This window comes from Embiotoca jacksoni, unplaced genomic scaffold (assembly GCF_022577435.1).
Source record: "Embiotoca jacksoni isolate LCO1_2020_lvr unplaced genomic scaffold, fEmbJac1.0.p SCAF_12, whole genome shotgun sequence".
NCBI classification, from domain to species: Eukaryota; Metazoa; Chordata; class Actinopteri; family Embiotocidae; genus Embiotoca; species Embiotoca jacksoni.
Window position 1 is genome coordinate 11,704,894 of NW_027185252.1, and position 17,299 is coordinate 11,722,192.

General features: G+C 38.8%; 1 protein-coding gene across 3 annotated transcripts in view; it reads right to left on the minus strand.

Annotated features, from left to right (window-relative positions):
- Positions 1-17,299, minus strand: part of dst (dystonin) — a 103,532-nt gene that overhangs the window by 83,484 nt on the left and 2,749 nt on the right. For 2 of the 3 annotated variants that reach the window (XM_069144829.1, XM_069144830.1), the window contains exon 4: positions 11,961-12,174. In XM_069144829.1, coding sequence (XP_069000930.1) covers positions 11,961-12,174 — 214 coding nt within the window. Of the gene's footprint in view, positions 1-10,643; positions 10,749-11,960; positions 12,175-17,299 lie in introns of those variants that run through there. The other variant, XM_069144831.1, reaches the window with a different exon arrangement.

Below are 17,299 nucleotides of genomic sequence, written 5' to 3' on the forward strand. Positions count from 1 at the left end.
ATATTGAAAATGTGATGCAGTGAGAAACCTAGCAGTGCTGCTGTGTCATTGCTGATGTATCTGTCCCTCTGACTCTACCATCCAGCTGAATCAAAGAGGAATAAAGCAGTGCAGCCTGCAGTGGGACACCGATTTGGTGTGTAATGCCCATGCCTAAGCTCATTGCTGCATAATATATAAATCTCTTCTGAAAACCTTATTAATATAGATTGGGCTGGGCAAGTATTCCAGGAAACTCTGCAGCTCAGAGCAAAGGTCAGGAACTGAAACGGTGCATCATCAACCGGCTATCAAACAGTCAGTAACAGGCGACTGTACTTTACAGATTACTGATAAAAGACACACAGACACACTTCACAGACTCAGGTCATCATGAGCCAGCGTCACATGGTGTGACAACCACCATTTTTTTTCTGTCCTTTATGTTTAAATGCGATATAAACAGAAACAGACCCATGGAGCAGGGTTAAACGTGCAGTGAGATAAGTGGTTTCTGTACCTGTGATACCCAAAAAAACACTACACTGAATTTAATAGAATGGTGCCCTCTGGAGGATCCTAATAGGCATGAAAAGTAGGCATGAACTCTGGTTTGGTATCACTCCAAAACACACTGAATTGTCCCAACCTTAAAATACTGAAAGCAGAAATATTTTGACAAATATCAAACAGTGTATGTCCCACTAACAGTAACATCAATGGCAAATTTGATGTGATCATACACACATTCTCCTCAATCTCCCTCTATTTATTACTTTTGAAAAATTCTGTGATTATTCTACTTGGACTTTCAGTCCGTTCACCTATTTAATCTTTCATCTGATTCAATTAATAACAGTATGTAACTCTGCGTCAATATCAGGCAGACATTGACTTTATTACTGAAACACAGCACCAGTATCCGTGCTCATGATTTACTGTAGATTATTTCACATAATAACATTTATTTCTCAAATAGAAAAAAAAAAACATTTGGTTTCCCATCAAGTCAAAACACTCTTGTAAAGTTTGTTCTGAAAGTTAACTACAAGTTAAACATAAAACATGTAAATTAACACTAAAACCGGAGTACAAAATTCAGTCCTAATCATTAAAGGAGTAAGTAATAACTTTAGCGTCTCATTTCAGTGCCTTTAGGTTTGAGGGGAAAAAAAATCCCACAATAAAACTGTAAAGAAGAAAAAACCCTGAGTAAACAGAACAGCAAACTGCTGAGGTGCACAATTAACAATGAATGAGTGAACAACATTTTTTTGGCTCTGGTACGATACTAAGGAAACATTTTTAAATAAACCCTAATAAATACATAATCCTCCACCACATAACAATAAATATATGATGTTTATTTCATTGTAAAGGTTTCAATAAACAGTTTAATGCGACCAAGCTAACCAAACCTCCATAAAGTACATGAACACTTATAGGAATAACATCCTGTTCATTATTTATGTTTTCATTTTCTCACTTTAAAATCAGGTGGTTAGATGATTCACCTTTACCAGAGGTCTAGGAACATCGTACAAACATGTTAACCAACAGCTTGTGACCTCGGACTCTAATAGGTTGATGTTTGAAGGCTCACAGCCTGTTTAACCAACACTCTCTCATGTTACAATTCAACTTACTGACATTGCAACCTTGGGTACTGTACTGTCTGGAAAATGTAGTCATCAAAGCCTTCTTTAGAACTGCAAATATATAAGTTATGAAGGTAAACTGGTAGTAATTAAAGTATTATTTACTGTACAATCTTCTGTAGTTATGTGCAGAGGAGATGAAAATATCCTACTGAATAGCTTCTTTTAACAACGACACTATAAATCATTAAACATAGTCTCCCATCTTGTATATAACAAGAGGATGATCACACTGTTTTTTGTCATGTGTGTGTGTGTGTGTGTGTGTGTGTGTGTGTGTGTGTGTGTGTGTGTGTGTGTGTGTGTGTGTGTGTGTGTGTGTGCGCCTGGTCTGCATTCTGAGCCCACGGCTAGACCAGAGTACACCACAACATTCAAACAGACTGCATGAGACACTTATTTGTAGACTTCAGCAAAGCACATGTGCATGGCTATAAATAGCTCCAACCCTAAACCATGCTGCCCCTGCAACTGCAGGCCACATAATCTGTGCCACTCAGGTGACATCCTTCGTTTCCTAACATGCAGCAGAGATCGCTGAAGGACAGTCCTGCTTGTAGTAGAATTCAATATATATTTTTTTCTATTTATAAGGCTTCAAGTTTGTTTTTCTCTCTTGGTCCATTTTAGGAATTGAATGTATTCACTCCAACGTAAAGCTAATTTGATGTTATGATATGCTGCCCAGGTTTTAATATACACACACAAAACTGATTGTGTGTCTGTGTGGATAAGAGCAACTATGAATTGCTATCAACATATTTCCAAACTGTTGGAAATCCAATCAATAGCAAGACAGTCAACAGCACTTCATCCTGTCCTTTCATTAGTATATTTTCACAAGCTTATCTAAATAGGAGAACAGATAAATTGTTGAGAACATCTGGCACAGGGGTACAAAGACACCCTTTGGCATATTGTTATGTCAGGATGCCTAAAGTATCCTCCCATTCTGAGTAGTGCAGAGTCAAAAAGTCCTCGCAATCAAAATCTAGCCTGTGTAATCCTCTTGACTTCATATTGGAGGGGGGGGGTGTAAAAACAAACATAAAGACCAAACTTAAAAGCCCTCAACCTTCCAGCCAATGACAAGGACTTGCGAAACATTCTTTCCACACAACTCTCATTTTACATCTCTTGTGTCACAACCAGCTCAGTAAGCAAATGCATGTGTGTCATTGTTTTGTTTTGAGTGCAATGCCACATGGGTTGCAAAGCAGTAGCAGAGATTGTAAAATGATACCCCATGATCTAGATGTCTTGCACCTCTGATTGAATAGACTCTATTCACTATATTTATAGTGTTTATTCATTTTCCCATGTTGTCTTTAGCCTTTTCCTCATGTGTTTGTCATACTGTTTTGTATCTGTGCTGTTTGTGTCACTGTGTGGACTGTGCTGACAGGTCATCATTGTAAATGAGAATTGGTTCTCAATTGATTTTACCTGGTTAAATAAAGGTCATATATACTCTATTTTGATAGAATAATAAAACTCTAAAAGTGCAGCTTCATAAAAACAACACCGACATGACATGTATTATTGAAATAAGTTTGCTTCCTGCGTAGCGGAGAAGCTTCTTATCTTTATCTCATACAGGCAATACAAAGGCAATCAAAAATGACAGAAAAGTTTACTGAGAGCCGAAGCTTCAAACATGGCAAAGCTTCATCAGGACAAACATCCAAAACATGTTCATTGGTGTTTGTTTTAAAAAAAAATACTCCAATTTAAGCCTCGGTGTGTCACAAGCCCCTTTATATTTAGAGCACAAATTAACAACAAGCTGTTTTAACAACAGCCTACAGCCAGACCAATGGCGCTGTGTGAGGCTACATGTTGGCACAGTGGTGCTTTGTACTAAATGCGAACATGAGCGTGCTAACATGCTCACAATGACAAAGCAAAGGTGCAAATGTTTAGCATACCGTTGACCATATTGGCCATCTTTGTATATTTAGTCGAATGTACAGCTGGATTGATGAAAGTGCAGGGTCTATCATCTGAACACTATGCATATCTGTGTAACATTTTATGTTAATCCATCCAAAAGCTATTGGAAAGTTTCAGTCTAGACTGAAGAGGTGGAAGGCTTAACAGACTGAAATGGGCATCCCATAAACAACTGGTTTACCCTTGTCCCACAAACACATGAGAGTTATGCACAAATTTAATGGTGACTCAGTTTCATGAGGCTACCCGCATTCAATGTGTTTTAATCAGCATGTTGTGAGCATGACATCTGGGTATAGGTGGTAAACAAAAACACAAGAGTGTGAGGAGGGGGAGATACTTGGGATTGCATATTTGTCATTCTTCATAAGTGAGAATACTACAATCAGTCTTCTCAGACGGGCTGGACAGCATCGGAGGCATGTGACTGGAACAGCTCAGTAACTCAAACAGGTTGCCAAGCCTTCAAAGCACCCCTTCCAGTCAGTCTTCTTTTTTTCTTTTTTTTTTTGACTAAAGTAAAGAAGAAACCAATAAAAACTCTATACAGTCTGACCATCTATGCAATGATACACAGTACACTGAAAATGCACAGTATCGTTTTCAGCTTTCTCCTCCAATCGACATTATTTTCCTCAACTTCAAGCTAAATCACAATAAACAGCTTTTCTGACAAAGTGTGCCGTTTATAATGCAATTAAGATGCGTCGTCTTCATGAGGGTTGAATAAGATGCGACGCTCAGTACACCCACGAGTGAGATTGAAATACTGTACAGCCCTTGATGAAAAGCAAATGGAGGATGATGGTGAAGCTAACAAAGTGGCTGTAGGCCTGAGCTCCCACTACAGAGGCACTTAGCAAAGCCAAGCAGAGGAAAGGAGGAAGCATTAATGGCAGCTAATGGGACATAAATACACACTTATACGAACATGACTCACGCAGACACATACAGTGTTGCAGTGCCAGCCTCCATATGTGCAACAGCTGCAACTGCCACAGTGAAGTGAATATTTGTGGGGAAATCTGTTTTCCTACTTAGACTCTCTTTCACATGATGCGGAATCCTGATCGAGACTGCTAACTGAAGGTAATCCTGTGTATTCACACCGACTGACAACACAACTGCAATTCAACATCAGCAAATTTATATTTAAGAAAAGAAACGCTGGTGCAATAATTGCTGAGCAATACTAAAATACAAAAAACAAGAATTTTGCAAATACCATAAGCATAGAAACATGTATCAAATGTTTATGAAATCATCCTAGACAAAGTTAAATTTTTCAGTTATTCTGAACTATTTTTTTGTAGTTTCCCTCTCTAGCATATGTATACGAAATTAACTAACAACTACTTAAACAAACTACTAGAAAGCACTGTGAGAATATTCACATTATCAATTGGAAACAGATTTGAGTGTATTTCAAAGTACTCTCTGAATCATCAACAAGCATATTTCTGACAGCTGGAGCATCATATTACAATATGCAGATGGCTAACAAATCACACCGAAGCGTTTTACCGAGCTGCAGGCCACCACAGCCTGACAAAACACCTTCAATGCTTCTTGCTGTTTAATTGTACGTCTTTTTTCTAAAAGATATTTCCTAATGTGGTGTTTTGAGATGGCAGTGGAGAGTGATGTTAAATTCTGTAATTGGTGTTCAACTGGGTTTAGATCTGGTGACGGTCTATAATTCACAACATTTTCACGTTAATCAAAACATAATCAAGTTTCTTCTCTCTTTTTTTCATTTTTCCTCCTTTGATTTGTCACTTTACACTATTTGTTGACTAATGGACACTCTAAAACTACAAAAAAATTAAATTTGCATTTTATGTTTTACACAGAAAGGGGTTTAAACCAATCGGTTTTTAGTGAAGAGGTACACAAACAACTGGAACGCCTCATTTTTTTGGATGTCAATGAAAAAGTGAAGAAAGAAAATCTGTTTCCTGCTGCTAAGAATTCCTGATGGGATTGCTTCCCAGCATCTGCTGCGTTCAGGAGAGAAGGGTGGTGCTGCTGGAGGGGGAGAGGCGAAGCTAAAGAGCGTGAGTCAGAGGCAGGACACAGACTCACAAGATGATCTCATGTAAGAGGAGCTAAGCCGAGCTGTGGAATGAGGTTCAGTCATGCTGGTCTTCCCATCACCATGACAGCATATAAATACAACAGTGAGCCTGAATCAGGCACTGATATAATGCAACTACATTGGACTGCAGTAAAGGCCTATTTCGTCTAACAATATGTGAAGACTATTATTCTTGTGTACAGGACGATGCCTGTATATCTCTAAATGATAAATGTAACATGTGATTGAAACCTAAATAAACATATTCCTTCATTAGCTAAAGACTAATGGAACAGTAAAAAGCTTTCTGAGAGCTCTGCTGCTTTGGATTAGGCTGCCCATTTTAAATGAAGCTTATTGATTGAAACAAGAACAATATTATGTTTAAGTACAAACTGTGTAGTACAATCTATATTTACAGGTGATGGTTTTAATCTTTTAACATTTTACTAAAAAATAAATTCTTGACAAACTGATGGTCAACAACAGCAAAATTAATCAGAAATCAGGTTTGTGACTTGTTAACTATCAGTCTGATCCGAGTGCACGTCTTTGTGAAACCTGTAAAATGAAACCAAAGGAAGCTGTGTTCACACCTTCAGATCACTTACTGACAGATGTTATTGTGAGATTATGGAGATGAAATTTGAAACTGATCCAAAAATCTAATGAAATTAATTCGCCATTAGCACTTCTGCCTGGTATCTGTGAAATGACCCGTGATAATGAGATAGCCTTGTGGTTTTATAATCTTTATCATATCTGTTGACATTTTCGCTGAGCTAAATCTACCCTATGTTTAAATAGCTTAGTTTCCATTGTGAAGCTATGAGATACAAAAAATGGCAGGCCAAATCTTTTTTCTTCTTTTATCTTCACCTCTTTCTAGTTGGGAAAACAACAAATAAATTTGTTTTATTTTAAATAAGAAATTGTTTTGTTTCATTGGAAGCCAACTAGCTGACAGACATGTATATATTTCAAGAAATATCCTTGCATAATCTCTCTTTTCACCATCATTAACCCATCCAAAAAAATCAGGTTTAAATTGAACTAATGAAGCATGTTCATATTGTTTTGTGAACAATATGAATTAGTGCTCAGTCTTTTAGCGGTAACAATAGCCAGCTGTGCCTGTACAATGATCGGTACAGAACATTACTCTGCAGGCTGAGCTGTGTGGGAAGACAGCGTCTTCAAAATCTGACTTCTCGATGTTTAAATCTCAAAGAAAAACCCAAAAAAAGAAGTGTTACAGCAATCAGTTAGACACATGAATAAGTATCTGAAACTTGGATGCTGCTACTGTAAACACAAAGTATCTTTTGTACGACAGCAGACAGTCTCCATACAGGCAGCCTGCTGTCTGTGTGGGCCACTGGGCCATTTGAATGTGATGAGTGGGCTGTCGACATAGAGCCGAGGGGTTGGGCTGGGCACGGCCCAGGAGGGTGGACAAAGGCAGTGACTGTGCAAAAAAAAAAAAAACACACACACACTCACACAATGCTCTCTCACGCATCACTGTGTTTCATAATACAAGGCAATATAATTAAAAGGATTGGTTTAATAATAATAAGGTGTTTTAATGCATCGACAGCAGGCAACTCATAATGCAGACCACAGAGATTCACAGACAAACAAGTCAGAGACACTGACAGACCACACCCTGCTCTAAAACAGAGAACTGAGTTGTCATCCTAAAGACTGTGGAGGTGTCTTGCAAAAAAATATTATATGTCTATGAAAGATTTTTTTTTCATAAATTAGCTTCATTAATGCTTTTACAGGCGTGTCACTAAAGAGAAACTGTAGCTGGTTGCAAATGATCTTTTTAAGGATTTCTTTGGACATTTAGCTTATAAAAATACTAAGAACCCTAAATCAGAAAATACTAATTAAATTGTCTCTTAGCGTATATCAAAAATCACAAACAAAAATGTCTTTGTCTATCAATTTAAAAAAAAAAAAAATCACTGTTTTAGCACAGAAAAGCAGGTCGCCGGCTTGGAAAAGAAAAAGTTTCTTCAAGTTAAATTCATATTTCTGGATTAATTTTTTTCTGCAAGAATTTCTGCTCTTTTAATAAACAAAAGATGTTACTTTGGGTTTAGCTTAAGAAATACACTGTTCTTCCTGTCTGATGAATCAATTTAGGCCAAATGGAATCTTAAAAACAAAATTCACCACGAGAGGAGCTGACTGAACCACCAAATATCTAATCTATTAAATCTTTCCTGATGTCAGAGGATGATCAACTGTTGAGGAACTCTATAGGCCCCTTCATGCTGACAGCCTACCAAGCAGGCTCTGCTAGAACACCGTGATCCTGTACAACCACTGCCCAGTTCCATTAACTGTTGTATGTGTCTTAGAAACCATGTCTTTAACTCAGTCTTAAGGTTTACTGTCTTTTGTCTGCAAAGCCTGCATTGAATTTCAGTTCGGCCGAAAGCAATTCTTCTGTTAAGTATATTATTACTTGTAATACCTAATTAGTGCTACATTCTTAAAGCTGGAGCAATAATAACAGTGCACATGCTTCCAGACCCACCAGGGGTCATTTATAGACCAGTCTGAAAAAAAAAAATCCAAAAGTAACAATCTTTGAAACATAGGTCACATGTCCTATATCTGTAAATGTGTTATTTCTAAGGGTCAAATGTACTAAATCTCCCACTGGAGATATAAAAAAAAAAGAAAACTAGTAACACAGCACATGACTTTCACTACAATAAAATCTGTGCATCTTTTTCTTAACTCGCTCTCTTTTCACTGGACCTGATAGCTCACATTATCTCAGGTTTTTGATGACTCTGGAACAAAGCTGGACAAAAAATGACAAGCACCCACATAAACATACATTTAACAACACTGATAACAAAGTTACAATATGCCTGCCTAAACTTCTAGTTAGTTATGAAAATGACACAATTTGGTATCTTAATTTGGAGAGAGACAAAACAAAAAGCTACCTTTTGATTTGTAGATGGCTGTTCTGTTTACTGGTCTGTTTGGTTGTGTTTGCTTGGTTACTGCTGCTGAATTTGCTATGAAAATGTGTCCCTTTGATACTCTGAGCATCACATGGAGAGAAGCTTGGGGCTCTGGTTGATCACATCGACTGCAGATAAAACTAAAGTAACAATAAAAACATGCTCTTAGCCAGCCCCTTAAGTCTCAGCTGCAAAGAGAAAAACAAACTTTTTATGGAAACAATGAATACAGAAGGCTATTTTCATGACCAAGAAGACAAATACTGACAATGATGTAAAGATATTGTTTTGGAGCATTAACATACACTCAAATACACTGCTTACAATTGGTATTGTAAACAATAACTTCTGCAAATAACAACCTCAAAAAACTAAGACATAACTTTTTTCTGAATCTTTTTTTTTTTTTGTAAATTACTCTCCACCACTCAGACACAAACAGTCCACAACTTTTTAAAGAAAAGATGGATTTCTGATGGTTAACTTGTTATTGTCCCTTTCCCCTCCCCTTAACTTGCCCCTAGTCAATGAATGTTGAATTTTTTTGCTGAAACAGTAATAGATCGAATATTGTTTTCTGTCACGAGTAGCTCGTTGTAAACAAAGTTGATGGAAACAGGGGGTTGGAGGTGAGTTTCTTTGAAGGACAGAGAAGCCCACCAGCAAACCTCAAGTTTCTATCAGGAGCAGTCTGTAGCCAAAATAAATCTGTGCAGAATATTATTGAAAAGTAAAAAAATATATATATATTTAGCCAATTTTCTATGACTAAAAAGCAGTGCATATGATAAACTGGGATAAACTGAGATTACAACGCGAAACTAGCATTGCTGTGAGACTTCGACGCTTCAATTTACTGTGAAATTATTGTTAAAATAGATGAAGAAAATAGAAACATTGCCTTACCCCTCTTTGATATGTTCATTGTTCATGTAACAGCTTGAGGCGAGTCAAATATCCCCTAAAATCAATATCTAACATGTAAAAACTGCTCGCTGACTAGTTGTGATGGCAGAAAACACACATAGAAGTAAGCTTGTTGTCTGTTGCAGCTCCTCTGCCTGAAGACAACAACTACAGATTCCTAATGAAGCTCCATCATATGATTCCATTAGAGTCCAGTCAGGGCGTTTAAGCCGTGTAGCACAGCTGACTAGCCCCGCTGGCTAAAATACTCAACAGCTGAGAGAAAACGCTCACGGCCAGCACAATCGTACACCGTATCTGTTATTTATTGTTCTGTTGGTTTACTTTGTTTGCCGAAGTGAAGAGGGAATACAGGAGTTAAAACCGCTGCTGTCAGTTTGAATTCAGCTCCACTGGGTCTCCACAGGCCAGGCCTGAGGACACATGTGGATGGCTTTGTCAAGCTCTGGCTGTCACAGAGACACTGAATAGAGTCGGCCTTTTATGTTTGATGGATTTACTCTAATTAATGAGATAGACCCAAAAGGAGCAACCGCATGAAGTGACTTCTGATATGAGCTGAAGCCTTATCTTGCTATGTCACTGTCCTGCCTGCATTGAGACAGCACATAGGTCAGCTAAGTGCTAATCAATGAATTATATCCATCACTGTTCATCCTAAAAATAAACAAATAAATAATTTACATTGTTTAAGTCTGCAGAATTTCTTTTTCTTTTTCAATCCAGCACAGCTTAATCAATTGTTTTTCTAGCCATATTTCAAGCTAAATATTTTCATTGAGCAGCTAAAGAGAAATAATCCTCTAATCTAATGATCAACTATTATCATAAAAACATTATAAGAAAGCCTTTGTCTCGGGCTACTAAAGCTAAACCTAAATGTGATGTCATGCAGGAAATATTCCCATTTTTCCACCGCAGGAATAAAGACACTAAGACCAGCCAGTCACCAGAGAGCGGGGGCAGGCTGACAGTTACCCAACTGTCAAGCAGCAATCAGGCAATTTCTTCCTCGTCCCACAACATGAACATACCCAAGAGTTGTAGTCCTACCTTTGTATTTCTCCAATACATCCTCATACGCTTGAAGGTATTCCTGTTCGTCCGAAAGCGCATAAGCCTGCGGTGCGTACTGAGCCATAACCCGGGTTTCACAAACTGGACATTCACCAGCGACAGACAGGGACACAGCGTGTGTGTGCGTGCATGTGTGTGTGCATGTGTGTGTGTGTGTGTGTGTGTGTGGATTTGTATGCATGTGTATGTGCTGAGGACCCAAGAGTGATCGGCGCTGTTGTTGTATTAAAGGAAACGCCCTGCAGCCCTCCCTTGTCTGCGGTCTGACCAATAGGCGAGACTTCCTTTCCGGACTTCAGTGGATTGATAGGAAGCACTGCCGGACGTGCTGCGCTGCACAAAAATCAGCGTCTTAACAGGCCAATGAGTTCAAAACTACATTAAAGTGGTATTAAAGCCGTATGTTAATCACAAGCGCATAGATATAATCAAATATAACCCTACTGGTCCTTCCAAGCCTAAGTAAGTAAAACGTTATGTTAAAACTACACTCAATTAAATGCAAAAAAATTTTTTACAGCGTGCACAAAATAAACGCCTTTCCTTGTCAGGCTCTCAGTATCCTACAAGTACTTTTTTCATTGCTGTCCATCTGCCAGGGACTTCAAGCAACTTTCGGCAGATTTACACGACTACTGTTTGACATTGTGTTTATGTCTTTGCAGGCAAAAGCCCATCATCTGTCACCAGACTGCCACAGATTCCAGTAAACTGCGAGCTGTCATTTAAAACTTCTCCCGCAACAGTCGAGATCTGACGCAACGGATTCCTGATTTTACAACATCAAATAGTGTCAAAGTATCATTATAAACCACTTAACAGCGATAAACTCCCTAAAACAAAGTGAAACAAACAAGCGCTATGTCATTAGGTCAGCCTCATTCCTCTGTCTAAATCAATCGAACTTTAATTCTTAACTAGGTACAGTAAATGCGCCCTTTTCTTGTTTCATGTGAAACAATTATTCTAATAAAAAAATGTAATTATAGCTTAACATTTTTAAACTGCAGGTTTAATGAAATGGTACACTGTGGCTTAAGGGGAAAATCATAAAATGGCACTGCATATTCAATAATCCTTTGGATAATTTCAAAGCATCACATCCAGAGAGCAAACCAAAATACCATCACATGTGCCACAGCAACATCACAGACCCTCTTTATGTCCCCAAATAAAATACCAGGACAGAATAAATAGCAAATCAAATCCCCATGCAGAATATATTACAGCGTGTTTTTCTCGTTCCTGTGTGTTACCATGTGATAACTTGATTACACGGAGACGGTCCCTCACCTGCGATCCTGAGCACGGCTCTCTCTGCCGGATCCAGGACGGATCCTCCTTGGATCTTCCTCTTGGACCGCTCATGTCTGGGCAGATTCCAGGGTAAAGTGTCCCCGGGTGCCGGAGATGCCGATCCCGATTTAATACTGTAATCATCATCGTCCGAGAAATCCGCCGAGGAAGACATGGAGCATGGGAGGGAAGGATTCCCCGAACTGGAGCTCTGTGAGACAAAAGAAAATGAACAATGCTTGTCTTGATTTCACACAAACACACACACACACACACACACACGCACACACACACACACGCAACATAAATGAATGAGCAGCACAGCAACAACACGCTCAAATCCCATTTCCTCCTCACCATCGCAGGTCAAGGTGCGTAATGTGAGCGCATGTTAAATATGAGGACGCTCAGTGACATGAGCCACCAGCTCGCAATGACCCAAAACAATAAAAGATTGAGCCAAATAAAGGCAATGGGAAATCAATAGTATCTGGCTCCCCCGCCAGGTCAACAATAAGACTTACCACTGTATACATGGAGACCTGTCAGCTGGAAGAAAAAAAACCCACAAAATCCTATTTTGGCGTTATTAGCTTCCACCTTTCAGCCATATATTTGGAAAAGGTGCCACGCCCTTCGAGGGATGCTCCGGTCACGCGTTCGTCCCTTATCGTAGCATTAAAGGCTGTGAGGTGATGTCAGATCTCCAGAGGGCTGGAGGGATGGTACGCTGTGTGCTGTCGAGGCAGAGCTGGACCGTGATGGGAGAGCAGACTGCATGTGTCTGCGCGTCATACCCGGTCATAGCCAAACAACAGCAGCTCCAGCAGCGACGGTGGTGTTAGAGCGCCATCCCTGCACGAAGGTGGGAGGCTACAAACAGCTACCTCAAAAGCGGGGGTAAAAGGAGGACAGGGGCCCCCACACGGCAAGAGCTGCACAACAGATCCACTGGATCCAAACTGCTGAGCCTTTTGACACAATTACACTGCTGTTTACACTGTGGTGTTAACCAATGAATGCAGTGAAAACATTAAATAGTGCTAATTAGTCCACCTGAGAGGGCCATGGGTGCTCATCAAGCTTGCACTTGGTTTTACCAGAAAATATATATATTAGAAGAACTCTTACTCTACTTGCCTATTTCTGGGATTGACAGATTTAGGTTAAATTAATACAAGTCACAACACAATCACTCATGTATGAAATTGTTAATGATTTTTGTTGTTGTTGCGGTTACCTGCTGCACCCTGACACACCTGAAATTGAGCAACAGAACAAATACAGGCGAACCTCATGGAGGGGAAGGGTTAGAAAATACCTCTATAATAACTCCTAATTTGCTTAATGAATAAACAGTGATTACATGCAACATAAATCCAACTGACGTGGTCCTGAAAAGTTCAGGTCTTAACTCATGTGTGAACATTAAAAGAATGAGTCAGCACTCCACATTATCTTGATGTTAATAAAATGGTAAACCTGGAGCTAGCGCATGAAATGGAAGTGTGTGGGACAATATTTCTGCCGGGTTAAGGAAAAGGATTTCTGGTTTAAAATAGTAGCTGTCATGGGAACCTGCAGAGCTGATAAAAGCAGCACTCTGTTAATATTAACAGCCTTTTCATCAGTGCATCACTTTTCATCAGGATTAAACTCAGTCCTCAAAAGGAAGCTCAATGTTGCAATTTTTTTTTATCAGCTTTCTGCTTATTCCATAATTCTTCCTTATAAAAAGGAGGGGAAAATACACAATTTGAGGAAAGTTCAAGTTTACTATTATTAAATAATGATTTGTTTATGTTACAACTGAAATGAGTATGTTCTCCAGAATCAATTTTCACTTTATTACATTAAAGAGAAAACTCTACTAAGAACGGTTGACTGATTAAAGGCAATCCCCCATCACTTTTTAAAAGGTTTAGCCTCTCTATTGGGGAGTGTATAAAATCCTTTATTCTTTGTTAATATCTAAATTCTCTGCTCAAGAACTGTTACTGTCAAAAAAAATGCATATACAGTGGGTACGGAAAGTATTCAGACCCCTTTAAATTTTTCATTCTTTGTTTCATTGCAGCCATTTGCTAAAATCAAAAAAGTTCATTTTATTTCTCATTAATGTACACTCAGCACCCCATCTTGACAGAAAAAAAACAAATGTAGAAATTTGTGCAAATTTATTAAAAAAGAAAAACTGAAATATCACATGGTCATAAGTATTCAGACCCTTTGCTGTGACACTCATATTTAACTCACATGCTGTCCATTTCTTCTGATCCTCCTTGAGATGGTTCTACTCCTTCATTGGAGTCCAGCTGTGTTTAATTAAACTGATTGGACTTGATTAGGAAAGGCACACACCTGTCTATATAAGACCTTACAGCTTACAGTGCATGTCAGAGCAAATGAGAATCATGAGGTCGAAGGAACTGTCCAAGGCGCTCAGAGACAGAATTGTGGCAAGGCACAGATCTGGCCAAGGTTACAAAATAATTTCTGCAGCACTCAAGGTTCCTAAGAGCACAGTGGCCTCCATAATCCTTAAATGGAAGAAGTTTGGGACAACCAGAACTCTTCTTAGACCTGGCCGTCCAGCCAAACTGAGCAATCGTGGGAGAAGAGCCTTGGTGAGAGAGGTAAAGAAGAACCCAAAGATCACTGTGGCTGAGCTCCAGAGATGCAGTAGGGAGATGGGAGAAAGTTCCACAAAGTCAACTATCACTGCAGCCCTCCACCAGTCGGGGCTTTATGGCAGAGTGGCCCGACGGAAGCCTCTCCTCAGTGCAAGACATATGAAAGCCCGCATAGAGTTTGCCAAAAAACACATGAAGGACTCCCAGACTATGAGAAATAAGATTCTCTGGTCTGATGAGACCAAGATTGAACTTTTTGGCGTTAATTCTAAGCGGTATGTGTGGAGAAAACCAGGCACTGCTCATCACCTGCCCAATACAATCCCAACAGTGAAACATGTGGTGGCAGCATCATGCTATGGGGGTGTTTTTTAGCTGCAGGGACAGGACGACTGGTTGCAATTGAAGGAAGGATGAATGCGGCCAAGTACAGAGATATCCTGGAAGAAAACCTCTTCCAGAGTGCTCTGGACCTCAGACTGGGCCGAAGGTTCACCTTCCAACAAGACAATGACCCTAAGCACACAGCTAAAATAACAAAGGAGTGGCTTCGGAACAACTCTGTGACCATTCTTGACTGGCCCAGCCAGAGCTCTGACCTAAACCCAATTGAGCATCTCTGGAGAGACCTGAAAATGGCTGTCCACCAACGTTCACCATCCAACCTGACGGAACTGGAGAGGATCTGCAAGGAAGAATGGCAGAGGATCCCCAAATCCAGGTGTGAAAAGCTTGTTGCATCATTCCCAAGAAGACTCATGGCTGTACTAGCTCAAAAGGGTGCTTCTACTCAATACTGAGCAAAGGGTCTGAATACTTATGACCATGTGATATTTCAGTTTTTCTTTTTTAATAAATTTGCACAAATTTCTACATTTCTGTTTTTTTCTGTCAAGATGGGGTGCTGAGTGTACATTAATGAGAAATAAAATGAACTTTTTTGATTTTAGCAAATGGCTGCAATGAAACAAAGAGTGAAAAATTTAAAGGGGTCTGAATACTTTCCGTACCCACTGTAGGTATGGTCACCATACTTTTTTGACGATCTTTGCAAAGTATTTCAAAACAACCAATGATTAACCATTTTGATTAAGTACTTTTGATAAATGTGTTAGTCATCATGTTAAGTAAAGGTAAAAGAGGACCGAACATATTCAGATGCATTTAGAAAATGTTCCTTTTGTGATCAGGTTCATGTAGGCATTGAGCTCAAATCTTCACAAGTGACTCTGTTTTAGTAGTTCACATAAAAAAAAATTTAAAAACAGGACAGCAACTGCTTTGCCTGCAGTGAATAATATGTACATTGTACATTGATCAGGGTCATTTAAAGATATTTAAAAACACAACAAAAATATAGTTTTATTTTTTCTCACATTGTTGTAACCTACAAATGTAAATTATATCATAAATGATGTGTAACGGACTAATTAAAGGCCTGTGCTAATTACATTTTTAAAATCTTCTCACTTGTCTTTGATATCTCGTGATTTCCTAAATCTCCAAATTATAATTCTCACTGTGGTTCAAATAATTTTTTGAAACTCGTGTGCTCAGAAAAACAATACTGCCTCATTGTTGTTTATCTTTTGCTTCCTGCCAGGTTGAGCATTTCACCTGCACATCAAATGTTTTAATAAAATTGCAAACATTATTTAGTTTGACCTGATGGCAACTAAATATTTGATTTACAGTATCAAAAGTGATAGTAACACACCGATGCTAAGTCTTTCCTGATAGCTCGCTCTGGTCAGGTTGTTATGTATCTTGTTTTGCTGAGCATTGCAATGATAAAAAGCACAAAACTGTTTGTTTCAGTTATGTACAATATTGCAACACAACTAAGGAGGCTGCAAAACGTCTGCACGGGTCAAAAGGTTACTTTGAACAGTTACTCAGTTCAAACATCAAACAAGACTTGACACAGCAGTAAAGTCTTGTACTCACTAAGAATGTTAAATAGTAGTAACAGCTACAGACCTCTGCAGTAGGGATAAAAGCTGGGTATAAATAAAATCAGACACACTTACAAACACCCAAAGATTTGGTGGGTTTGTAAATGTGGGATTAGACTTCCTTTATCTAAAACTATAGAAAACCTGTTCTTGGATAAGAGCAGCAGTACATATAGAAAGCCCAACCAACCAAAGGACTTCAATGTGCCGATGTGTATTGTTCCCATAAGTAACATATTTCCAGCTGAGGCCCTGTGCTTCTTCAGTTCTGTGTTCCTATAGTCATGCGTTTCCTTTCAGGTGAAAGAAATTACCAATATGTGGGTCGAGTGTTGTCTCTTTCCTCACCTCATTTTTTAACTGCAGAATCTGAAACTGGTAAAAGTATTGAAGGGTGACAAGGCACTTTTGTTTGGAAGCAGTGCAGCTAATTTCTCGACTAATATAAAGGAAATGAAAAGTTGAAGATGTACAACTGCGGTGAGTTAACAGGGAGTGATGAATACATACCGTGCTTCCATGTCAACATAGTAAACTGTTAAAGACTCAGAATGAATCAAAAAGGACACAAACGAGCGTGCATACGGGATGAATACAAACTAAGGCAAATCAAAAGATATCACAGGATCATTTGGGTGATTATCATTTGAAATTAAGCTGGAACCAGTAAAATAAGAGCTGATTATTATTAATGTATATACTGTGATTTGTTGGTGCAGTAAATTCATTGCAACTTGTTAATTACCAA